Genomic DNA, 27,860 nt, shown 5'->3' on the forward strand with positions numbered 1-27,860 from the left:
AAAAATGTGAAGTGTTTGGTAACGAGCTTCTCTAACTAGCTTATAACGTTTTTTGAGATGTTATTTCAAGTAGCGTATGAGCTTATAACTTATAGCTTTTTCATTTTATTCCATATTTATCCCCATTAATTTTATTTATTTATTTTTAAAAAAATTATAATAACTACCCACTAACACTTACAAAAAAAAAAAACTACCCACTAATCATATATTTTTATGTCATTTTGTAGTTATTACAACAACTAAATTTGTCAAACACTTTAATTTTATTCTACTAGCTTTTCAGCTATAAGCTACCAACCATCAACTATAAGCTATAAGCTAGCTTATCAGCTAGCTTATAGCTTATTTTTACCAAACAGAACCTAAATAAAATTCCATGGTTTCATAACATTGTCAATTTATTAGTAAAAAAAATTGTCAATTTAGATCGTTAAATGAATGACAAAGGCTACCAACCATCAACTATAAGCTATAAGCTAGCTTATCAGCTAGCTTATAGCTTATTTTTACCAAACAGAACCTAAATAAAATTCCATGGTTTCATAACATTGTCAATTTATTAGTAAAAAAAATTGTCAATTTAGATCGTTAAATGAATGACAAAGGCTCCAACATATCCCTCATCGGTTGACCACTACGAAAAACAATTGATAGCCTTTAGATTAATCAAGCACATAGACACTAATATATGTCAGATACACTAGATTTTCTTCTCCCCCCACATATTCTCGCATCGCCTCTTCCAATTTTACCTCCACATTTCAAGATTTGGATCCTCTCTAATTTTTTTCTCTCATATTTTCCCTTATTTTCTTAATCCAGTGGTTTATAAATCATAAAAAAAAAAAAAAATTAAGAAGAAAGAGAGAAAAAAAGTGAATCAATTTATTTGGCCAAGAAGGTTCTTCAAGCATGGTGTTATTAGGGCATGATGGTTCGTGATGTAAAGTAGTTTGTGAAGAAATGCTAGTAATGTCATAAGCAAGTTGACATCACAATGTTGACGACCTCATGACCCTTATCAAAATTGGGCATGGACATACTAGGACCCTTGCCACTGGCTAGGTCAGCTCAAATTCATCATAATTTGTATTGATTAATTCACAAAATGGATAGATGTTGAAGCTCTAGCAAAGATCACAACAATGTGTTCAAGTTTTTTTTTTAAAAAAAGGTCTTGGTCCATTATGACAACATAATCCAATTCACAGGCAAAAAACTAATGTACTCCTTGAAAACTTGGGGTAACCCCAAACGAACATACACACGGAGCCCACCAACAAAGTCCTACTAAGAGAGAAGATTATAATTTATAAGGCTTCAGGGGCAACTGGGCAGAGGAACTTCCATCCGTTCTTTAACTATAATTTTTTTTGGTACATAACTATAATTAATTAGTATAAACTCAAAATGAATGAATGTCGGGATGATCTATTTTAGAATAATAAAAGTCCTAATTAATTAGCCATCACATTATATATAGCCCATAGTCTCCAATATACTCGACACAACTTATTTCTTCTTCTACTCATATGAAATTGTTGTTGTTGTTGTTTACCCTAAAATTTGGTAAACAAACAGTTTAAATTTAATTATTCGAAAGATCAATTAGTAAATCCTAACACATTTTGTGCATTGTTTTCTAGAATGTTCATCATTTTACTCAATAACTTGTGATTTTGAAAGCATTAAATGTGTAAAACTTGTTAAACAAATAATGTAAAAGTACTTTTGAAAGCAAAGTTGCAGAAAACTTTAAATCGACAAAGATGATACACCTAAAAATATGCTACTTATTTAGTTAATTTACTACTATATTTTATATGTTTTTATTTCGATTCCGAAGTTTTATTATATAAATAGTTACTTATTTCTCATATTTTAAATAAACAGATAAAAAGTGTACGAGTTGAAGAAAGGAGCGAAAACGGACCGAAAAGAAGCAAAAATGGACAAAAAGGCCACACATGTGCAGCCAATTGGGCCACACATGTGCAGCCCACAACTCAGCTCGCCAGCCCACATGGAAACAGGCTTGCCGGTCACCAACAAGCCAAGATTGGCGCCCGCCAACTGGCCAATAATGGCGCCCGCCAGCTTCCTTTTCATCATGGCCATCCATGTGATCAAACGGACACGCGATATTTTCACTAAGTCCCACATCGGCCAGAATTCGTTCCCCTCCTCTTGTATTTTAGTATAAATAGGCTAGTTCTCTTCACTCAAAAACATAACACTTGACTTTGAGAATTGAGAACTAGGCTTAGTACCACAAGGTTTTTTTTTTCTAAAGTTGAGAGTTTAGTATTATTTTATTCTCCGTTGAGAATTTAATAAGTTTTTTTTTTCCTGCCGTTACGCTGTCGGAATCCGTACTCGAGATTTCTTTTATATTTCAGGTTCTTATTTTATTCTATGGTCTTATTTATTTCTTGTCTTTATTTTATTGCTTTTATTTTATGCTTTTAATTTTTGTTTTCATTTTTATTATGTCTTTTTATTTATTTGCTTATTTTATTTTTATGTCTTTAGTTTTAGTTATGTCTAGCTAAATTTAGCGTTGCTAGGATGTGTAGTTAGTAGCTAATAGGGGTTCGGTAGTTAATTCGTGCTTAATAGTTTTCAACCACCAGTTTTAAATAAATACGTTTTCAAATAATTCGTCACGAGAGTGAGGATTGTTTTAAAGGCAATAAACCAACATTGACGAGAGTTGAGGTTTAGGGTCGGATAGTTAAAACTGACCGTTAGTTCTAAAGTCCGCGAGAGCTATTTAGGATTAATGAGTTTTATATTGGTTTTCAAAGGTACTTATATAGGTAAGTGAGCGTGTGAGAGCTGAGCATTTATTTTATCTAAGTATAACGCTAGTCAAGATATGCGAGAGCTGAGATTAGTGTTTTTAAAATCAAATATAATTCTTGAAAACTGGCGACTGTTTTATTTTCTTAAGCAGTTTTTAATTAAACGTTGACTATAATTCGTCACGAGAGTGAGAATTAATTAAAGTAAAAATCAATAGAGCGAGAGCGTGAGATTTCTACTAGATAGTAAAAACTGAACATTAAATCTAATTCGCAACGAGAGTTGGGATTAGAGTTAATTAAATTATATTGTTTTTCAAAGAGTATTTTATTAGCGGGTGTGAGGACGAGAGTTAAGCACCACCTTTATAATTTATAATACTAGTCAAGATTTGCGAGAGCTGAGATTGGTATTTTTAAATCAATATAGTTTCGAAAATTTAATAGTTTGTCTAGCACGAATTAAGCATTGAACCCTCTGAAGCAACTAATAGCACGTCCTAGCAATATTTTATTTACATATTAAAAATCTAAAAAATATTTATTTCTCTTATTTTAATTATTCAATTAATCAAAACCCTTTAAATCATTAGCCTTAGATTTACAAAGCAACACTAGAATACGGTAGGTCGATTATTGGTCCTTTGGGTTCGATATCTTTTAAAACTACACGACACGACTGTATACTTGCAGTCACGTTGTCGCCTCCGATCAAAAGATAAAGGACAAATTCATTCGACAGAATGAACCAAATTAAAGGCATAAACGTAAATTGAAAGCAATTAAATTTACTGGAAGGATAAATTGCATTGAATTGTAAAGGTTTTACAATAAAAAGTGGTTCACAGAGTCATACATGTTTTCTTCGACACTCGTTTCTCGCTTTGACATGGGTACTTTGAGTTTACAAGGTTTTCTGTATGTGAATTGTGACACTATTTTCGACTAAAAAACTAGTATATATAGCCTACATACACATAACTGATATTTAACATCTATAAACTAAGCCTTTGACGTGTGCCTTGCCACGTATCTTCAGTGATTGAATTGCTTCCTCAAGGAATGTGTTGCATTTCTCGAAGTCGAAGCAGAGTTTGAAATACATGAGAAAATATTCTAAGTCCACAAACTAAAACCACACCCTTGACTAAACCACAACCATGGTCGAATAACAGTGAATCTGAAGGCAAACTTGATAGAAACATAAGAAAACTTCAGATAAGGTTTCTCTCTTGCCTTCTCAACTACAATAAGTGAGATATAATCTCTCATGTCTTCTCAGCTTCTGTTAATGTTGAGATAATGAGATAAACTGAAAGGACTTTTCATTATTAATCTAAAAAGCAAATTGTTTGTTATGTAGAGGAGGAGCAAGTGCTCATATATATATATATATATATATATATATATATATATATATATATATATCTTCTATGAATACAAATAACTGCATATTGACAGTTTCCTAAAGATAACTGCTTGACAGTTTTACAATATAATTATCTACATTAATATCTCCCCTCAAGTTGGACTATGGATTGAACATAGATTCAACTTGGACAACAAATCAAAGAAAGCCGGAAAATGCAAAGGCTTGGTGAACATGTCAGCTATTTGAGAATTGCTTAGTATAGGCAGTAAGAGATGGAGGTTTCTTGTAAAGTAATTCATAAGGACATTTAAGATTGAGAAGTGGACTAGGAAGTCTATTGATGATGTGAACAGCATGTTGAACACTGAAATTCCACATGGTTAAAGGGAGATTTGAATGAAAAGAAAGAGACCTAGCCACATTAAGGATATGTTGATGTATTCTTTCGACACAAGACTTTTGATGAATGATGCCTTTAGAAGATAAAAAATCTCCCATGGCAAATTCAGTGCCATTATCTGACCTAAGACATTTTAAAGTAGTATGAAATTGATTTTCAATAAAGGCAATGAAGTTAATAAGACTCCGTTTAGTTTCATCTTTTGTTTTAAGAAAAATAACCCAAGTAAAACGTGAGTAATCATCAACCAAAGTAAGAAAATATTTATGGCCTAGTAGAGAAATAGTAGAATATGGACCCCATAAATCAGCATGTAAAATATCAAAAGGTGCAAGAGATTTTGAGATACTTTATGAAAAAGGTAATTTCTTTTGTTTGGCAAAATGACAAGCATCACAAGGTGGCATATTATTCTTACTTGGTACAAAAGGGAAATTTTTAGAAATAACTTGTAAACCACTATCTGAAATGTGACCTAATCTTAAATGCCATAAAAGAAAAGAATCACTAGAAGTAGAATTACAAACAGGAACATTAGAACCAGTTGGATCTTCATGACCTATGACATATAATCCTCTTTGAAGCCTAGCTATACCAATCACTGCCTTAGTACAATTCTGCAAAATTTCACAGGAATGAGATGTGAAATTCACAACACAGTTATTCGTAGTAGCTATCTTACTAACAGAAATTAAGTTCACATGAAAAGATGGTATATAAAGAACATTAAGTAATGTAAGAAAATGTGAAATAATGACTGTGCCTGCTATGGAAGCTAATATTTGTGTTCCATTTGGTAAAGAAACAGGCATAAGAATGATGTTCTGATATGTGCTAAAACAACTAAGATCAAAAGTGAAATGATCAGTGGCACCGGTGTCTAAAATCCAAAGATTAGAACACTTACCATTACCATTAGAAGACTGGGAATTGAATACAAGAGGGGAGGTTGAAACAGAGTTAGAAGCAGGTGAAGGTTGAGATTGTAATTGTTGGAAAAGACCAAGGATGCCATGATATTGCTCTTGAGTGAAGCCAAAAAGTGGTTTTGTAGATGATGTAGTAGAATCTAACTGTAGAGAAGAATTAGGAACCACGCCATTGGGTGCTGCAACACTGTTTACTTGTGTTGATTGAGACAAATTCTTTCCTTTACCCTTAGACTACATACAATGGTTTCAACACCAAAAAATATTCAACACCCACTTTTTCACTCCACGTCATTTTCTCTTTCTTCCACCTAATCATTCAACACACATTCAACTTTTACCCTCTCCAATGGTTTTTATATTCAACACCATACCCCACCACTTTCTCTACCCCACCACTTTCTATTTCATATTCTTATTTAAATTTTAATTTTTGTTTTTATGATTAAATAACATTATAATTATCGATTAAAATTAAATTAAAATAATTAGGGGGTTTTGATAATTGTTGGAGTTTTGATAATTGTTGGGATTTTGAGAATTGTTGGGATAATTAGAAGAATTGTTGGGATCCATTTCACTAAAAAAAGATTAAAACTTCAAAAGAAAGACTAATTAGAAAGTTAATAATAGATTAAGATAGTGAAAAATTTGGTTTTTTTTTTTCTGTGTCCAAATGAAATGAACCAAGTCTCTATTTGTAGAGAAAAAAAAATCACGAATTTTGGTATAAAAATTAAAAATTAAAAAATTAATTTTCAATGAAATAATTGAGTTCAAAGTTTTGATAAGATAAAAATCGAAGCAACCAATCACAATCTGCCACTTGTCCCACTCATTCTTCTCTCTCCGCGTGATTCAATGGCCATTCTCACCTGTCGGCGCGTGCATCACACGCGCTACGCTGGACCAACAGCAAGGCCGCACGTGTCCCTCCTGCGTCAGATTTTTTCAGGCTTCAACATGTTGAACTTGTTCAACATCTCTTTCTTCCACATCAGATTCAACAAGGCACATGCAATGGTTTAAACACTTGTTTTGCTGTTGAATCTCATATTCAACACCCCATTGTATGTAGTCTTATAGCCAATAGGATAACCATGTTTAATCCAACAATTTTCAACTATGTGATTTGTGCCTTTGCAATATGTACAAAAACGATTACCCCTTTTGAACCAGAATTTTGGCCTTTACCTTTGGAATTGTATTTACCATAATAAGAATTGGCCAAAAGAACATTAGAAGAATTCCTATCAGGAGCATCATTGACAATGGAATCAATCACAAAATTCCCAATTTCCCTCTCTTGTTGAATTAACATAGAGAAAACAGTATCTATGTCAGGTAAATGATTCATCAACATTATTTGAGATTTGGTATGAGAAAACCTGTCATTTAATCCCTTAAGAAATCTAATGACATAATCTTGTTGACGATAAATGTTGATTGAATCAATTGCTCCACAAGTACATGCAATTGAACACTTACAGTGAGGAATGGGTCTATAATTTTCCAATTCATCCCATAAAACCTTCAATTGAGTAAAGTAATCAGAAATATCAAGAGTACCTTGACGAAATTTATAAAGTTCTTCCTGAATATCAGAAATACGAAAAATGTCTCCTTGCGAAAACCTAATTTTGAGATTTTTCCAAACTCCGGCAGCCATATCGATCCATAAAACCGAGCGTGCAATAGAATCAGAGATAGATCGATGAATCCAAGCCAAAACCATAGTGTTGCAGCGAATCCATGGACCATAGAGAGGATCGGTGATCGAAGGTTTGGGAAAACTACCATCGATGAACTTATCCTTGTTCTTCGAAATCACTGCAATGTTCATGGATCTCGCCCATGTATGATAGTTCTTGTGATCCAGAGGCGGAGAGACAAGAATCAGAGCCGGATTTTCGTTTGGATGCAAATAGTAAGGGTTTGCGGAATTTGTTGAGAAATCAGAATAATTTGTCGTAGCCATAATTGAAGGAAGATATATATCGCACGAATTCTATTAGAGAAGAAAAGAAGCAGGAAGAACAATGGCTACCAGAGCTTTAATGCTCTAATACCATGTTAATGTTGACATAATGAGATAAACTGAAAGGACTTTTCATTATTAATCAAAAAAGCAAATTGATTGTTATGTAGAGGAGGAGCAAGTGCACATATATATATATATATATATATATATATATATATATATATATATATATATATCTTCTATGAATAAAAATAACTGCATATTAACAGTTTACTAAAGATAACTGCTTGACAGTTTTACAGTAATTATCTACATTAATAGCTTCATACTTGTGAGTTTGCTTTAGAACAGTCAACTTGTGAATACTTTCCATTAGATCAATAAATACTCTTTACATTAGACTTATTTATCTCATTTATTATGTTTTAATAAATGCCATGTTAGGGCGCCAATTCTCCATTAAATATTCCTTATAAAAAATATGAGTAACAGTCGTACACGATCAACATAATTGAAAAATTTAAATTTAGTACAAGATTGTTAAACCTTGGTCTTTCTCAAGGATCTCTAAATTAACCATAACGACATATATATAAGAACTATGAACAATAACCAAAATATAAAGTGGGGGATGTTGGGGTTGATTGCAATGTAAGTCCCACATTGCTAATGAAGGGAAAAAAAAGGTCAAAGAAATTATATTGAAGAAGTCTCACATCGCTTAGAATGATGAAGCAATGGGGGAATCAAGGCTATATAATGGACCTAAGTTCTTTGTTTATAATTGCACCAGTCAATAGCACTTTAAGCTTATATCTGACTTTTCTTTGTTTTTTTCTTGTACTCTTGTATTAGAGGGTTGAGAGATGTAGTTAGGTATTTGCTTTGGAGAGTGTGGGTGTATTGGGGGCCAAGGGAAGGTTGAGGGTAGTCTATGTGTTGTAACAATTTTCACATAGTGTTTATTCTCTGGTTGTCGGTTTTGACAATGACCGTTTTTTTCTCCGATTTGGAGTTTCCACGTTATATTCTTGTGTGTTGATTGCGTTCATTTATTTTCTCTATGCCGGTTTTTCCCAACAACTGGTATCAGAGCTCTTGGTTTGATTCAGGAGTAGGGAGTCCGCTGTGAAGTTTAGGCTAGAGAAAACTAATGGAAGAATCACGTTTGGCTTGTGGGAAATCAAGTCAAGGATATGGTGATGCAATTTGGGTTACACAAGGTCAACCTGGAGAGGCGGTGGTAATAATACTCAACATCAGTCTGGAGAGGCGGTGATAAGAATACTCGGGTTACGTCTGAAACAACAACTTATTATGATGCAGAGGTGCTAGTGGAAGTTGGGAATTGGTGGAGTGTTGAGTCATGAACTTTGGAAGCGCCTATCACATGTGTTTGAAGAAGAAATACTTTTGAATCCTTATAGCTAGTTGAAGGTGGAGTTGTTCATCTTGGTGACGGAAAGCTAGTAAGGTTCAAGGTATATGTGAGTTTCTTTTAACATAATGCGAGGTATTTTCTTGAACTTTGATTCATAGATAGTAGGTAGATACTTGTTAGATAGTTCTACTATTATTGGTTATGCATCTGTTACTAGTGGTGATTCTCATGTTTTGGTTAAGTTGTGGATCTTCGGGTGAGTACTTGTTAGTGACATGAGTTTAGTTGGACTAGTTAAACAAGGTTTACTAGGCGGTGTAACTAAAGTGGAATTGTTGGAGCCTAACAATGGCCTGAGGTGGTTTCATAGATGTTTGAAGTTGTTCAAGTGACACATTGACATCGGTTGACATGGATGCAAGGTGTGTGATGATAGCGTGCAGGCATTGGTTGACATTGATGCAAGGTACGCGGTTATCTCGATGGCTGATGAACTTCCGGAGAAAGCCAACATGGAAGTTGCACCATAAATTTTCAGCGAGGTTTCGAGATGAAATTCTTGGGATGACTTGGTTCCAAGTGAAGAAAAATCTTGGGATGGTTTAGTTCCAAGTGGAGTATACTCTTTATGGTGGAGTATGATAATTTAATTTGTCGGTATAGACAATGAGAATTATGATTGTCGGTGAAGACAATGATTGTCGGTATAGACAATGGAAGCATAAGATAATGATTGTCGGTGTAGACAATGAAGATTGAAGACCATTACAATCAAGGTGGAGATTGTTGGGGTTGATTGCAATGTAAGTCCCACATTGCTAATGAAGGGAAAAAAAAGGTCAAAGAAATTATATTGAAGAAGTCCCACATCGCTTAGAATGATGAAGCAATGGGGGAATCAAGGCTATATAATGGACCTGAGTTCTTTGTTTATAATTGCACCAGTCAATAGCACTTTAAGCTTATATCTGACTTTTTTTTGTTTTTCTCTTGTACTCTTGTATTAGAGGGTTGAGAGATGTAGTTAGGTATTTGCTTTGGAGAGTGTGGGTGTATTGGGGGCCAAGAGAAAGTTGAGGGTAGTCTATGTGTTGTAACAATTTTCACATAGTGTTTATTCTCTGGTTGTCGGTTTTGACAATGACCGTGGTTTTTTTCTCCGATTTGGAGTTTCTACGTTATATTCTTGTGTGTTGATTACGTTCATTTATTTTTTCTATGCCGGTTTTTCCCAACAGGGGATTTGGTTTGCGGAGAATAACAAATTATGATTAGCTAAATTGACGATTTAACAAAACAACCAATCCATTGGTTTCCGAATTTTGTCGGATCTATCACAGCTTCTATAAATTATAGTACGTTCCTATAGCTCAATAATTAATCCTGTTTGATCACAGATTTAACCAATTAAGTATCAATTAAATTTGTAAAATTTATACTGATCTATGAAACAAGCGTTACACAACCTAGGATTCAATTAACAACACTGCTATATGCAGCGAAGTAGTTCCTGATTTAGCGGAAATTAGCCAGGTGATGGGTGATAAGTAAAAATTGCATTTAGTCGTGATGTTTTCATTGGCTATAATTAGCATTATTCTTCAATTAATTTTAAATACAGAAAAGTGTAACAAAACTACAATTAAGCTAAATACTAAATTCTATTAAACCTATAACCGAGCCTAAAGAGTAAAGAATTGAAGAACCTCTATTAAAAAAGAATTAAATCAAGCGGTTGATTTTTTTTTTCTTTCACCACTAGTTTAATCTGATTCGGGGTTTGACATCGAGTGAGTTTAACTTCCTACCGATCGCAGCTACGAATATCGAACTGTGATCCTCTCTATCAAATTTAATGTCAATCACCATTATTGACAAATAAGTTTGAACGTCAAAGAATAAGCAACACAATGACAAAGAAATTTGCAATTAAAATTCAAAGGGTTGAAGATTGAAAGGAAAAAAATATTGAATTGTAAAAGTGTAATAAACTTGAGTTCAAACCTCAAGACCGCAAACAAAATCTCTAACTAGTGGATTGATCAAGAGCTTTACCCTTGCATAGAGGATTAGAGCACAAAGAAGTAAAAATATGACAAAAGGTCATCCCAAAGGCTCTAAAAATATGTATTTATATTAACCTAACATAGGCTAGAAGTACCAGACTGAAATCTGAACTAAAATGGGCTTAAATAATGTCTAACAGCCCAATATTAACTAATGACATGATTAAATTAACTAAAATCCAGAGTCAACTCAGTAGCTTCCGTAATCAGCAAATTTGACCAACATAACATCTGAACTGGGCTTCGGGACTAAAATGAAAGTTGTAGTTCTTCTGCCTAGCTTTCCAAGGATTACTCACACGACTCAATCCGATAAACACAACCCAAATTATGGCTTGCAGAATGAACAAAAGTTAATATGCAAATAATTCCAAAAATTAATTAATAAAATATATTAGAGCTCAATTATGACCTCAAGTTTAAAAACACGTTAAAATGCTAATATTAAGCTAGAAAAACTTTCAATATGCCAAAGTATAAAACCCAAAAATATGTGCTGATATGCACTGGGGTTCTTATCGAGAGTTACAATCAATAGTCGTTATCCATATATTCCTAATATCTTTCATAAATTAACATGCAGTAGATCTTAGTTTTATATACATGCTCATATGATTATTTGATTTTCAAACTAAAACATGATTATAATTTTGATCTTCCTATTGAACATATCTTACATCTGATCAAATTTAAATTAATTTCAACATTTATTTAGTTTATAAAATTAAGATCAAAGATGATACTTGTTATTTCGATATATAAAAACTATAGTTACATTACATCGATTCAAATATTCAAAGATAAATTGACTATTTGCGACATTTATTTAGTAAGTCTATTATTTATGATGTATTTACATATTACTACCATCCTAAGATATTTTCTTACTCATAGTACACATATGTACAATTTGGCACGCCGGCCTAACACTAATAAAGACCTAAAAACATCATATAAATACGGACATGGATGTTATGCAGTCAAAGAATGCAGCAATCATACACATTAATCAATCTCAAACATTGATTTGAGATCGATTCGCTCATATTACATCTTCACTAAAATATTACGAAATGATCTCCGCTTTTAAATTAAAATCAGATGGCCACAATCAACTACTACGACACACAGTTACAACGTGTAATCCAAATCCGTAAACTACCTCCAATAAGAGTGTTGGATCATTGCAAAGTAAGTCCAGATGAGAAACTTATTCCAGCCAAATTCCAACCCTTCATTTTAGAATCAGGAAGTGGCATCCAATTCCAACGTTTCCATTTAGTATCAAAAGAAAGCCATAACATATCCCAAAAACCATCACAATTAGACACTAAGGCAGCCCTAATAATCCCATTTTTCTCCTCTAAACAACCCATCATTACTCCATAAGGCTTCTCAATTACACCAATCACTTCATTAGGAACACTAGACACAAATTCCCATTTTCTTCCATCTAAACTCAACCCCCACAATTCAACTCCTTTTAACACCCTCACACTTCTCCCATTCTCACCATTCGATTTCACAATCATCATATACCCATCACCGTACACGTGTAACCTATCAATCAAGTTACCCCAGTTAAATCCAACGGTTAAATTCAATCCCTCAACAGAATCAAATCTTGGCCGTAGAACAATAGGTGTGTTAGTGTCACAATCAGGCGTTGAAACAGCAACTAAAACACTCTCTCTTGGTCCATGAACAACACTGAGAAACACGTGTAAACCTCCACGTGGCAAAACACTTTCTTGAGCTTCCCTTGACTTCCACGTGTCAGTCACTGAATCATAAACAAACAAAACGGGTCGGTTTCCGACAAACTCCGCAAACATGAAACGAAAATGACCCGACCCGGATGATGAGTTATCGTCAGTTTCAGTTACAAGTTTCATTCCTGATCTCCTCCACGAGGAAGTGCCACGTGGACCTAACGGAGAAGGAGGAATCTTTTTAACGGTAACGGAGACTAAATTAACGGCGACAACTTCACGAACGTTGTTGGAAGCAAAAAGAAACACGTTGGCTGACGCGGCGAGGAAGTAAAGATCTTCGCCGTGAAAGTCAACGGGTTTAAGAAGATCCGCTATGGGGATCTTGAACCACCGATCGGAGCTCCGATCGGTGAAAGCATGAAGAACAGCGTCACGGAGCCAACGTTTTTTGTAGACAAAGAGCCATGTGGTGGAATTTGAAAGTGAGTTACACTGACGAATGAAACTATGGTCGGAAATTAAGGTTGAGAAAGATTTGTTGAGAATTTTCAAACGAACGATTTCGGGTAAAACAAGGGAAAGGAAAATGTTTTGGATTAGTTCTTGTGGGAGGAGACAAAGACCAATAGCGTTTGAGGTTGTATTTCTGTGATCACCCATGTAAGAATGAGAAAGAAAAAACAAAGTTATTTTTGTTCTTAGTGAAGTGTTTGTGTTTGTGAGTTGTGAGTGAGAAAGTTATAGGATTTGAGTTTGAGTTTCAGGTAGGAGTAGTGGGATTAATTTGTTGGTAAAATTTGTTTATTTATATTAAAAAGTCATTGTCTAGTTGTGGTTGGCTTTTGACTCATGAGTTTTGTTTTTTATTCGGATATGTTCGGCAAGCAATTGAAAATGCCTTGAAAACTAATTTAAAAGTGTGATGAATTTTTTGCAACAGTTTTAACCCTATTGCATGTTTAACAAATTGAATTCAGAAATTTAGTTGGTTTAGTGGTAATTCACGATAAGTTTGATAGGAAAAATCACAGTTCGATCCCCATAACTGCAATCGGGAAGGACTGAAATTACTTATTGTAATTACTGACTTTCAAATTAAATTAAGCGATTCATTGGATAGAATTTTGGTGGTGAAAAAAACAAAAACTTAATTAAGTTAAGAGAAATTTGTGTTATTTTTTTCCAAGTAATTTAGTGGCTAAAAATTTCATCTTTAACATCTCTAACCATATATTTATAATGCAATATTCGATCAAATGAAGTAAGCTCCCGAGACAAAATTTGTGTTATTTTATCTATAACTCTTATCGAAATGGGTACTATTAATTTTTTATTGATTTGAAAGTGACCTTAAGATTTGATTTAATAGAGAATACGTTATTGGTGGATATAGAGGACAAATGACCCACAAGGATTCTTAAACAACAGACAAGATCGGCGTCACGGGGCGGTGTTATTGGTGGCCATTGGATTTAATTAAAAAGGGTGAAATCTTATGTTTAGTTCAAAAGTTGATGATGGCTCATGGATGTGGTTGATATGCGTGAGCTTAAAATTGTTTGAAAGGGTATTAACCAATTATGAATAAGAAAAAAGGTTTCTTATATCAATTTCAGTCATTCAGTGGGTTGATTCACATAGAGTTTTGCTTTGATTTTAAACGCGATCTATACATAAGTGGATTGTTAGAGTGAATTTTTCTTAATCGAACTTTCAGTCAGATATCGAGTTAAAAAAAAAAGGAAAAAGGGTAAGAAAACTAGTATGTACACATAGCGATATTTTAATTTTCTTTTTTCATAAAAGAGGTGCGAAGTCCTAATTAAAGAATTATATAGTTATATCATAGATATCCCCATCAAATCAGTAAAATTTAAAGAAGTAAGTCGACGTGAATAAAGCTCATAAATAACCCTTATACGGTTATTGATAAGTGGTGCACCACTTGATCAACTTGTACATAATAGAAGCAACCCACTATATATTAGCAAAAATATGTCCACGAATTAGTTTCACGGTAAACATGACAAACTTTCACCTCCCAAGCTATGATTAGTAAATTTTGAATCTCCCGAACAAGTATAATTTTAGAATTTTTTTATTTGATTTTTTAATGTGTTTTGAATCAGTGTTTGATCTACTAAAATATCCCAGACTGAATATGACAATATTATGTTATGTGATGAATAATTTGCAAGTAGGCATGGCAACAGAACCCGTACCTGCGGGTACCCGCCCGAACCCACCCCGAGTTTGACGGGGAAAAATCGATTTGACTGGGTTTGGGTTCGGGTTTGAGTTTTCCCTGATTTCAAAATATGGGGATGGGGCGGGTAACGGAGATATTGGTACCCACCCCGAACCCGTCCCCGAACCCGCCCGTTTATATAAAATTATTATAATATTACCCCTATTTATTTATTTATAATGTGACAGATCATATAATTTATCTACTTGAGTTAGGATTTTTAAAGAACAATGGTTCTTAGTTATTTGTTTTTTTAGCAATTTCAGTGAACAATGATGTAGAACATTCTTGGTTATGTGGTTGTTTTGACGGTATTTTGGAATATTGGTTTGTACCGGTACTATTTTATGGTTTTGATAATTTTGGTTTGATATTTTGGAATATCATTTCATTTGTATGTTTAATGCATTGAAATTTTGGTTTGTACTTTATTATTTGAATTTTTTTGTATTGTATGTATGTTAGTGTTCGGGAAAATTTTGGGTTCGGGTAAGGTTCAGCAGGGCAGGGCAAGGTTCGGGGATACCCGAACCCATTTGGGTATACCCGAACCCATTTGGGACGGGGATTGGGTTCAATTTTTCATCCCCGTCGGGTAATGGGCGGGGAACGGGTATTTATCAATGATTCGGGTATGGGGAACGGGGAAGGTAAAAACCGTACCCGCGGGTACCCATTGCCATGCCTATTTGCAAGTATACAAATAGCCGTAAAGTAGTATAAAAATCGTCCTTTCCACAGGGATTGTTATAATTCAAAAACTAATTGAATTCATATTTAAACATATAAATTTCAATGTAAAAATGGGGGGAAATTTGTTGATTCAAATTTCGATCACAAGAATTGGAAATAACTTAAGATTAAAATCAATAGGAGAACATCGATTGATCCTTTTGATTCATCTAATTACTACTTCTCTTGGTAATTTCATGTATAATAACGAATTTATACTCAATTTAGTTTCACGATTAGATTAAATCAAAAATAATTATGCCCAATGTCTTGGTAACATAATCCTCTCCCTTGATCATCGATCCCTAATGTCTTAGGTAATCTATGATCAATTGAGGTTTACAACCTTTAATAAAGGAATCTCAATTAACGATCCAAAATGTCTTAAGTGAAAGTTAATTGATCAATCGTTTCTAGATCGATCATTCATTCTTATCGTCATAGTAAAACAAATAATTGAAAACATTACACAATTGATTGATTCTGTGGAAAACTAATTCGATTGCGGTCATTTTGGTACCAGTTTGGTGAACTAAGGATCTAAATGGAATTATGTGCGAAGTTTTGAAGTTGTGACTCGAAAGCAGATTTTGTGTAGAATTTTGGGGGCATACCTTCACTAAAACGGTAATTAATCTCTCCTTGTAACTCCAAATTTAGTGGGGTTTGATTCTGTGGAAAGATAACTCGATTACGATAATTTCGGTATACGTTTGGTGAATTATTGATCCAAATTGACTTGTGTGAGAAGCTTTTAAGTTGTGACTCGAAAGCAGAATTTTAGGGGGGCAAAATCCAAAAAATTATAAAACAGGGGGGTAAAACTCCGTGCAGTGTTTTAAAAACCGAACCGGTCGTCGAACCGGCGAGGACACTGGGTCACTGGTTCTTTGGTCGAACCACTAAGTCACTGGTCGAACCGCATGATAAACCGGATTAAATCGGATTAAACCAGTGGAATAAACCGGTCTCTATATAGTTATTGAACCGGTATATATATATATATATAGACTATAGTTATATTATATGCTAAAAATAAATATACAAGAAAAGATGCTTTAGAAAATGTTTCTTGTCTAAAAAACGTATTATTAAAGTTATTAAATACACAAAAAAACATAGAAAAAAAAACACACACACAAATAGCAATTGGGCCACATGATAAGAGTTGGAAAAGCACACAAATAGCAACTGGGCCACATGAAAAAGCCCAAAATAAACTAAATAAGAGTTGGAAAACCTAAATACAATCCAACAATTGTTCTTTCTTTCTGCCGCCGCTGCCGTATCTTATTGCGCTTCCTTCCTTTTTCCTTCTGTTTTCTTTCTTTCTTTTTTTTTGCCTGCATCTTCTCACCAACCTTACTTTTCTCTACTTTCTTTGTCATGTGTTTTCTTCTTCTCTTTGGTGAGTGCAAAGGTAAAGTTTCAGGGGATTCAAAGTGTAAAATATACAAAATATATGCATAATTCAACTTTCTAATTTTTGCTTCTTCTGTGTTATGAACTATGCTTATGCATGCTGTATGTGTGTTTTTTTTTTTAATATTAATAATAACAAAACGATTTGATGACAAAAAAAAATTAACAAAATGACGTCCTTTTGGGCTAAAAAACAAAAAAAGAAAACGCGTGCAATCCAACCGGCGGTTTGAGTAAACCGCCGGTTCACCGGTTTTTCCGGTTTTTTCCGGTTCTTGCCGGTCCAACAACATGGACGATCCAACGTATGAACCAGACCGGACAGGCTCCGGTTCCCGGTTCGACCGGTTCAACCGGCCGGTCCGGTCCGGTTTTTAAAACACTGACTCCGTGTTTTAAAATAGGGGGGTAAAATTCCGATTTAATCAAAACAGGAGGGGTAAAACTACATTTAAGCAAAAAAAAAAGAATATTAATTTCTTAAATGATGGGTTGAAATTATTTTAACATAAAATAGAGATTTAAAGTTAATTTTTATCACAAAAATATTTAATTTTACTAAAATGGACCAAAGTATATATTTTAACCCAAGAGAGGAGAAAAATGTTATTCAAACTTCTTTGAAAAGACGGGAATATATAATTTACTAAAATAAATATAAGTGAGACAAATCATAAAAGCAAAAACATAATCTTTTGGTAAATTACGGGTATCATCCGTGGGCAACTGCGGAAACTAATCCATCGAGATAGCAGCAACATAATTTTATTTTTATTTTAATTAAATTTTACTGCTTTATACATAAGTATACATTCACAAGCCACTAATTTTGTGCAATGTACCTGGGACCTTCTCATAACATTCACAAACTCCAAATCCCTCAGATCCGGTCACATGAAATGGAAACCCACAGGCTCGAATTTCACCATCATCAAAACACTGAATATATCGACAATCCTCGTTAGTTCGGCACATGAGGAACACTATTAAGAATTAAGGAACTTTATCAAAATGAGGGTTAAACAATTTGAATAAGAAAATTTAAAGGTAAAAATTATTAGCAATCGTTATACATATATCAAAGTTAGACAACAATCATTTAAAATTTCAATTTATATAAATAAAGATTACAGTTAAACAAGTTTTTAAACCGTATAAATATTCTTAAAATTTATTTTTTGTCTATATAAACAATTTCAGCAAGTTGATTTTGTCTCCTAAATATTTTATTTCATAACTTTTAATTCTTATTTTTAAGTCAACTCATGTATACTTTCATATTTTTTAATGAGTTTTAATTTATATTTATGTTTATAATAATATAAAAAATATCTCCCACAATAATTTAGAATTTATTAAATTTGATGAATTAAATATGATTTTTTTAAGAGCCAAAAAGTTAAAAATTCATATTTAATTCATCCATTGTGTTGTAAAAAACTAAATTTTGAAGAGAGAGATTTTTATATTATTATAAATATAAATATAAAAACTAATTAAAACTTATGAAATATTGATCGGGAAATTAAAGTTTTGTCAAAGAGGTTTATACAATGTACTAAACATGAATGCCGAAAATAATAAAAATTTCAAGTAATATAGATGAGTTGACAATCCACTAAGTTAGGTAATATGCATGAGGTCATAAGTTCGATTATTGCTTACTCCATTGTAAACCCAAAACTATATATAGATGAGTTGACTTAAAAGTAGAGATGAAAAATGGTACGGAAGATATTTGAGAACTAAAACTTGCTGAAATTTTTTATTGGAACTAAAAACAAAATTTGACATATTTGTAGGAACAAAAAATTTATTTAACCCTATAAATTAATATAAAAATATCATATGATATTAAATTTTGTATAAAAATACCGGTATATCAAACTAATTTTTCAAAGCGAATTTAAAAACGATAATAAAAATTACTTACCGCTATTTTCTATAGAAATTAATATGGAAAAAAAGATAACCGCATAAATAAACATATAAACTTTAACCATATTTTTACTTTTATGAATCTAGAAATAAGAATCATTTGGTAGCTTTATAGTGTGAAAAAATTTCATGCTTGTTAATTTGAAACTATTCTTAAAATCATAATTATTATTAAATTAATGTTTCTTAGATGTATGCATAAAATATGTTTGTCTCTTTAGCTCATTCAATTAATTACTTGACCTTACATTATATTTTTTTATATCTATTTTTATCCCTTCATAATAGAGAAGGGAAAATCTAAAAATCATGACAACAATATGACTTTTTTTTAGTATACATCCTAATGTAAGGATTTTACATATTTAAAAATAATATAGTGTCGGGCTTTGTTAGATTTTTCTTCTACATAAGATTCTAGGATTTGAAAATATAGTGTTTTAATATTCTATTTGTTCAAAAGCGTTATTACTTTGAGTCTATCTAAACTAGCAACAACAAATGACAAAAACACGAAACCAGATTGAAAGAACTCTTTTGCAGAAGTCTTTCTTTCCACCGATAACTATAAAAGATTGATTTAGAGAGGGTACATTTCCATCACAATATAATATAATTGAGTTACAAACCTATTAGTGGAAAACTTAACAGAAACGAGCCTCACAAACATTTGTCAGAGAATTTTACATTTGACACTAACTGTGAGGGCATAAATTCCGCCACAAAACTTTTTATATTGTTTGTGAATTTGTGATAAGATTTATTACACTTTACAAGTTACTTGATACATTAGCTATCCTTCCTAGTGCTTGTGTATCTTTACTTAGTGTACATCCTATATAGAGTAGTCTAGCTTATAGTTTGTTAGAAGTTTGTTAGCAGTTTGTTAGAACTACCTTCACGTATATAAAAGTGCTTGTAACTACTTTGCTTAATCAATCGATGAAAATTGCTTTCGAATCTTTCAATATGCTTCTTCTTCTTCAATCTTTCTCTGCGTTTTCGGTTATCTTAAACAACTTCATGATGGTATCAGAGCTCTTCTGAGCTCTGCTGCGCTTCGCTTTGCTTCTTATGGCTCGTGGTGGTCATAACAACACTGCCGGTGGTTCAACCACCGTTCTCGTCCAAGATCCATCGAACAATCCCGACGATGTTTACTACGTTCATCCTTCCGATGGTCCTACTTCCGTCGTGGTGAAACCTGTTCTCACTCACTCCAATTATCAAGCTTGGGCACGATCCAAGAAACGTGCTCTTGGAGGTAAGAATAAGCTTGATTTTGTTGATGGAACAATTGAAGTTCCTAGTGGATTTGATCCTAATTTCAAAGCATGGAATAGATGCAATATGTTGATTTATTCATGGATCATGAATTCTGTTGATGAATCAATTGCGCAAAGTATCGTTTTCCTTAATAATGCTATTGATGTTTGGAACGAGCTTAAGGAACGTTTTTCGCAAGGTGATTACATTCGAATTTCTGAATTACAATGTGAAATCTATAGCATGAAGTAAGATTCACGTTCTATTTCAGAATTTTTCACTGCTTTAAAGTCTCTTTGGGAAGAACTCGAATCATACTTTTCTACTCCTATATGCTCGTGTCCAATGCTTTGTATCTGTAACACTGGTATACGCAATGCTAAGCGTCAGAATGAAGTTACTCGATCTATTCGTTTTTTGACTGGTTTAAATGATAACTTTGATTCAGTGCGCGCTCAAATCTTGTTGATGAATCCTTTACCTGCCATTAATCGTATTTTTTCGATGATTATCCAACAAGAAAGGCACTATAATTCCAATCACTATGATGACTCGAAAGTGCTTGTGAATGCTAGTGACAGTCGAAAGCCACAAGGCCGTGGACGTGGCTATTCATCTGGTTCGAGCTCATCTTGCTCAGGCAATATGACGAGTATTAGTATCAAGTACGTATCAGAGAAATATTCAACAAGTATATTGATTATATCTTATTTTAAAAAATAATATTAATTGTCGATACTTCTCCGATACGATACTTCTCCGATACGTGTATCGAAAAGTATCGAACGAGTATCAGTATCAAGTACGTATCAGACACAATACTTTGCAATTTTTGGAATATCAGGGCTTCACAGCATACCATTAAATGGTCCCAAGAAACCGGTCTTGCACAATTCAGTGGGTGAGAGTGAGTCATAATTTACAACAACTCACGAGTCATGCTGCCACGTCAACAAAATGGATTGGTCATGTAATATTGTCTCTATACATATAAGCGGATATGACTCGTGATAACTTGCTTAAAATTCTTTCCGGTCTCAGAGTGATGAGGTGATAAATTCAAATCAATCAAAGTGAAAGATGGGGTAGGTGCAATTTTTGGTTTGTTGGATTTTGTGGTGAAATGTGACATGAAAGCTCTAGAACAATAGATTTTCATGAAAGCATTGTGCCATCTTTTGTTGTATGTGCTATTTTTGTTTGGTGCATTGAGAAGTGTCTCAATGTTGTTCATGTTTGTCAAGAAGGTCATTGACATGGTTTTCAAGAGCAAAAGTATAATTAACAACAATTTTGAAAAGGTGGTAAGGCCGAAGGGAATATATATAGTCACACAACACAAAATGCATATATGGAGAAGGTAGAGAATGAATTGAAGGATTGAAACTATTGACACAATAGGAACAATGCAATTTTGTATGTTAAACTAATCAATGTAAATAAGTGATGAATATATTGAATGATAAAAACTTTAGATTTTGCATATTGATGTTATATGATGCCAACATATTTATATATGAATCATGATGTAACGCGTTTGCTTAAAAAATGTTGAAGATGTATATATTCCTTAGCATTGAAGTAAATATATATGTGACTCATTTTCGTGATCAATTGAAAAGCTACCACTTCATAATATAGTTCATACTGTTTTCCGCATATATGATTAATTTAGCGTGTGTCGACGTCCATATTACAATATTGTTGTTTAAGGAATTGAGGAAGTTACTGGGAAATGGTGGGGGGATGCTTTAATTAATTTGGTGGGTTTGGCATTTGACAACACAGTCAGCAAGTAGGGATGGCAATAAAATCCATACTTGTGGGTACCCGCCTAAACCCAATCCGCTTTGATGGGAAAAACTCGAGTTGACTGAGTTTGGGTTCGGGTTTGGGTTTTCCCCGATTTCAAAAGATGGGTTTGGGGCGGGTATTGGGTACATTGATACCCACCCCAAACCCGTCCCCGAACTCGCCCCGCATATACTAAAATTATATTTTACCTATTTTACATTAGAAACCCTTCAACAATCTCTTAAATTATATTCATGTGTTTAAATTTATTTTTAATTTGAGTATTAAACAAACCATTTTCTCTATTTTTTCTTTATTTAAAAAAATATTGTTGAAACAAAATAATTTTGAACATTTAACTTTTTTTTTGATAAAAAAAATACTAAAATACAATTCAAATTCACGTGGAAAGATGCGTAACGGGGATATCCGAACTCCGACAGGGATACCCGATCCCCGTTGGTATGAGTTAGAGTTAAAACTCAGTCAAGATATTTAACCTAACAATTTTGACATTTTTTATTTTGGTTGAACAATTTCGACATTTTTATCAGTTGAACTAAGCCTTATGGACTTTTAATACTCAATTTTATCATATAATTTTAAATATAAATCAAATACATCTATACTTTATGACAATATATATATATATATATATATATATATATATATATATATATATATATATATATATATATATATATATATATATATATATATATATATATATATATATATATATATATATATATATATATATATATATAATATGCAGTGATCGAAGTTCAAATTCTAATACTCTCATTTATTTGATTTAAAAGATGAAATTTTAAATATATATATATATATATATATATATATATATAATATGCAGTGATCGAAGTTCAAATTCTAACACTACAAAAAAAAGTATCACTCGCGACGGATAACAGGCGGCAGTTCCTGCAAACCGTCGCCGCTATTTCCATTTGTGAGGATTACGGCCGTTTCTTCTAAACCGTCGTGGCTTATCTCATGGCGCGGAACAATCACTCTCATTCCCTTTTTTTTCCTTTCGGAACCCGCTTCTTTTTTTTCTCACTCACAAGTTCAGCCATCTTGTTCCATCTCATCGTTTTCACCCATTTCGTTTATCATACAATCACACTCAGATTCAAACTCGCGAGTTCAATCTTCTTCTTACCCTAATATATTCAATCTTCTTCTTACCCTAAGATATTCAATCTTCGTTCTTCATTCAGATTCAAACTCGCTTGTTCAACGAAAGCATCAGATTCTCCTCAAATTCTTCAATTAACGTTCAAAATCACTTTCAGGTTCAGTTTCTCACTCGTTATTGTTGAATAATTATTCCAATTTTTTCATCATATGGTAGATTAATAAATTGGGAATTAGGTATGTGTTTTGATCATTCCAATTAGGTATTCCAATTATTTATTCATGTGAGTATTTTGGTAGATTTATATGTTTTGATTGAGTATGAAGAATTAGGTTTTCAAACTTCTTATATGAACAGAGCTAATATGAACTCAAAACTTCTTACATGTTTTGATTTTACTATGATGAAATGATCAATATTAGATGTAATAGAAGAATACTATTTCCGTTTGATTATGTAGTTTTTCCAATTTTGTGTTTGATATGTTGTGTGTATAGGAAACAAGGATCGAAAATTTTGTGTTTGATATGTTGTGTGTATAGGAAACAAGGATCAATTTGCGGCAGTTTAAAACCGCCGCTAATCACTTCCAAAACCGTCGCTAATTAACAATTTTCTTGTAGTATAATACTCTCATTTATTTGATTTAAAAGATGAAATTTTAAACAATTAATTATTTAAAAGAAAAAAGTATATTATTAACTTTACTTAGTTAGTATTTGGGCTAAAACTACTATATACCTCCTTTCCAATGGTAGAAAAAAAAAATTGCAAAAGTTCTTTTCTGCACAAAACCAATATAACTAGCGAGTAGAACAGATAACTTAATTCTCTCTATATTTTTATTTGTTTTCTTTTTTTAATTATTTATTTACTTTTATAAGTTACCAAATCATCATCAATTCACTTCTCAAACAACAACAAACTTCAAACAAAACTAATTTCTTTCTATTAGTTTATTTTTAATTATTTCTTTTAAAAGATAAAAGACCCTATTACCACTTCACAACACAATCCTTACGTAGTATGAATGTATGGGGAAAGAGCCCTTACCTTAGACGCTTTTCTTCCAAGCACAATACTATAGCCTAAAATTGCAGCAACACGCACGATATCACTCGCTCCAAAATTCGTTTCGGCGATCTAACGGTTAAAATAAAGAGTCACATGCATGAACCCAGTGTCCAAACTCGAACGCCATCTGCCAGTGAGCCAAGGTGTTGTCGCAGTTACCAATTTATCTATAAATTGACGTGTGTGTGATGCTAGAAACAAGGAGACTATATTTTGGCAAGGCATGGCATGGCTTAAAGTGTTTATGACATATTTCTTAGGAAATAGGTAGGCCATCAAAATGAATATGTAGTTTACCTGATATCATTCAGGATCTTAATTTTGGCAACACATTTTGAAATGATTTTGGTGTAAAGGAGAAAATGAATAAAGGTTAATACACTCCCCATAACTCAGACTAAAAACGGTGGATTATAAAGAATGGCATATGCATATATGGCTCATAAATAGCAATTAATTGATTCCCCACCATGAATTTCTTAGTATTTGCACAATTATTAGGTTTCTATAACATGGTTCACGTTCACTATTAATCAGGAAGTTGAGGTGGCCGGGTAGTTTGCTAAACTGATGATAATGGCTAATTAATTTTCCTTTAAGTGAATAAGAATGAAATAAAAGTTATGGAGGGAGTGAGCTGGACGTGTTGATTAATAGAGGGGAGGTTTCAACTTTGTGTTCAATGCTCTCATCAATTCTTCAATCAACATTCAATAATAGGATTCTCTTTTTTTTTCTTAATGCAATTTATCACTCAAAATTCACAATATTACTAAATTAACTAGCTAAATTAGTTATGAAATAAATAATCAAAATAAGACAAAAATATGATTGTACGGATAAGTTGTTCAATACAAATAAATAATTTAAGAAAATTGCTAAAAGAATTTATTCCAAAATTTTGGGGCGTTACAGAGTCGATTTTAAAAGAAAAGCCTTGCAGCACAGTCGAAATCGAACAATAGAATTTGTTTGAGTTTTGCAATTGAGAAGAGAAGTTTTTGTGCAATTGAGAAGAGAGAAGTTTTGCAAATTGGGTGTTCTGTTTTTTTTTTTTTAAGTGACATCTTCCTCTATTTTTTTTTCCTAATTATAAGATAACAAAAAAAGCTGATGTGGCAGCTGAGTCACTCACGTGACTTGCCACATCAGCGTTGACTTGGTCAAAATTTACATTTTGCAAAAGGAAGTAAACATAGGGGGTCAGAACTGCTATTTTGAAACATAGTGGTCTAAAATTGCCTTTTTCTGAATTTTTTTTTTTTGAAAACTTGGTATCCGGCCTTAGGACCGACTAATCCAAGAGGACCAAAATTGCAATTTTCTGAAACTTAGGAGGCCAAAAGTGCAATTTAGCCTAAAATCAATGAGAATCTGGGGTATTACAATTAAAGGCAAAGAAAAATGCACTTATTTTGATTTAAATATTTGATGGTTTCATCAATCTACTTGTGATCAGAATCCTCTCCTATACGATCTTTCTACTTCCATATGTGCAACAATATTTTCTACTTCCCCCCATCTCTCTCTCTCTCTCTCTCTCTCTCTCTCTCTCTCTCTCTCTCTCTCTCTCTCTCTCTCTCTCTCTCTCTCTCTCTCTCTCTCTCTCTCTCTCTCTCTCTCTCTCTCTCTCTCTTGTAGATTATACTACATTAATTTATAACTTAATTACATATTTGGTCCCTTATGTTTTTCATTGGTTCCCGATCATTGGATTTGGCACATGATAAATAACAGGAGGCATAGGTATGCGCCGGAGATGATCCAATACGGTTCTGGTGCTTTTTGGTGGGGTTGGCCCCTCTTGAAATTATGGCTACTCTCTGTAGGCACTTCCTAAAATTATTTTTTGGTTTTTTTAAAATTTGATTGGTTGTTCTGCGAAATTTTTTTTGATTTGCTGCTATTCAAAATCTTCCTCAACATGTAACCAAAAAAATTATAGGAGGAGATCAGGAATGAAACTTGAAGCTGAAACTGATGATAACTCATTATCCGGAATAAAGTTACAATATTTTCCCTTCTCTCTTATACAAAATATATTGAATAAAGTTACAATATTTCGCTTCTTTGATAAGAGCTTGAATTTCATTTTTCCCCTTATATTAAAATCTACATTGTCCTGTGAGCTTAACTCAGTTGGTAGGACATTGCATTATATATGCACGGGGCCAGAGTTAAAAAAAAAAGAATATTAATTTCTTAAATGATGGCTTGAAATTATTTTAACATAAAATAGTGATTTAAAGTTAACTGTTTTCACAAAAATATTTAATTTTACTAAAATGAACCAAAGTGTATATTTTACCACAAGAGAAGAGAAAAATGTTATTCAAAATTCTTTCAAGAGAGGGAAGTATAATGTACTAAAATAAATATAAGTGTGAAACAAATCATAAGAGCATGCAACAACATAATTTCCTTTTTATTTTAATTAACTTTTGTTTCTTCATTATACATAAATATACATTCACAAGCCACTAATTTTGTCCAATACTTGTGATCTTCCCAATACATCCACAAACCCCAGATTCGGGCTTTATAAATGTGGGTGCCGGAATCCAAAACGCGCAGACTGGTTTAGTGTCAGCTTCAATACACACATGATCTCGACAATCCTCATGATTTTGGCACCCAACTAATAAGAATTAAGGAACGTTATCATAATGGGGGTGAAACAATTTGAATAAGAAAATTTAAAGGTAAAAATTATTAGGAATCTTTATACAAATATCAAATTTAGACAAACATTATTTAAAATTTTAATTTATTTTGATAAAAATTAGGGTTAAACAAGTTTTTGAACCGTATAAATATTCTCAAATTTTATTTTTAGTCTATATAAAAAATTTCAACAAGTTAATTTGGTCTCCCAAATATTTTATTTGATAACTTTTGATTCCTATTTTTAAGTCAACTTATGTATACTTCGATATTTTTGAATAAATTTTTCTATTTTTGTTTATAATAATATAAAAATCTCTTTCACAATGATTTAGAATTTTTTAAATTAGGTGAATTAAATATGATTTTTCTATGCGCAAAAATCTTAGAAATTCATATCTAATTCATCCATTATGTTGTAAAAAACTAAATCTTGGAGGGAGAGATTAAAATTTTTTGTTGGAACTAAGAAAACATTTGACGTATTTATATGGATAAAATATTTATTTAACCCTATATATTAATATAAAAACATGATATCAAATTTACTGAAATTTTTTGTTGGAACTAAGAAAACATTTGACGTATTTATAGGGATAAAATATTTATTTAACCCTATAAATTAATATAAAAACATGATATTAAATTTTGTATAGAAATACCAGTATACTATATCAAACTAAAGTTTGAAAGCAAATGTAAAAGCGATGATAAAAATTACTTACGGGTATTTGCTATAGAAATAAATATGGAAAAGAAGAAAATCATAGTATAAATAAACATATAAACTTTAACCATATTTTTTCTTTTATGTATCTAGAAATAGGAATCATTTGTTAGCTTTATAGCGTGAAAAAAAGTTCATGCTTGTTAATATGAAACTATTATTAAATTAATGTTTCTTAGATGTAT

General features: G+C 32.5%; 1 protein-coding gene and 2 long non-coding RNA genes across 3 annotated transcripts; all 3 read right to left on the reverse strand.

The window, feature by feature from the left end:
- Positions 1–11,729: 11,729 nt before the first annotated feature.
- LOC123910185 lies at positions 11,730–14,394 on the reverse strand. Its single transcript, XM_045961264.1, has one exon. It carries the CDS (start codon positions 13,309–13,311, stop codon positions 12,118–12,120), a length of 1,194 nt encoding a protein of 397 aa, XP_045817220.1. The 5' UTR covers positions 13,312–14,394; the 3' UTR covers positions 11,730–12,117.
- A 3,408-nt stretch (positions 14,395–17,802) lies between these two features.
- Positions 17,803–19,131, reverse strand: LOC123907149. The gene is made up of 2 exons (XR_006809168.1): positions 18,987–19,131; positions 17,803–18,036 (listed from the first exon to the last, which is right to left on the reverse strand). It is a non-coding gene; the product is annotated as an uncharacterized LOC123907149 (long non-coding RNA).
- Positions 19,132–26,680: 7,549 nt separating this feature from the next.
- LOC123907147 lies at positions 26,681–27,860 on the reverse strand. Its single transcript, XR_006809166.1, has 2 exons — positions 27,674–27,860; positions 26,681–26,922 (listed from the first exon to the last, which is right to left on the reverse strand). It is a non-coding gene; the product is annotated as an uncharacterized LOC123907147 (long non-coding RNA).

This window comes from Trifolium pratense, linkage group LG2, assembly GCF_020283565.1.
Source record: "Trifolium pratense cultivar HEN17-A07 linkage group LG2, ARS_RC_1.1, whole genome shotgun sequence".
Classification (NCBI taxonomy): domain Eukaryota; kingdom Viridiplantae; phylum Streptophyta; class Magnoliopsida; order Fabales; family Fabaceae; genus Trifolium; species Trifolium pratense.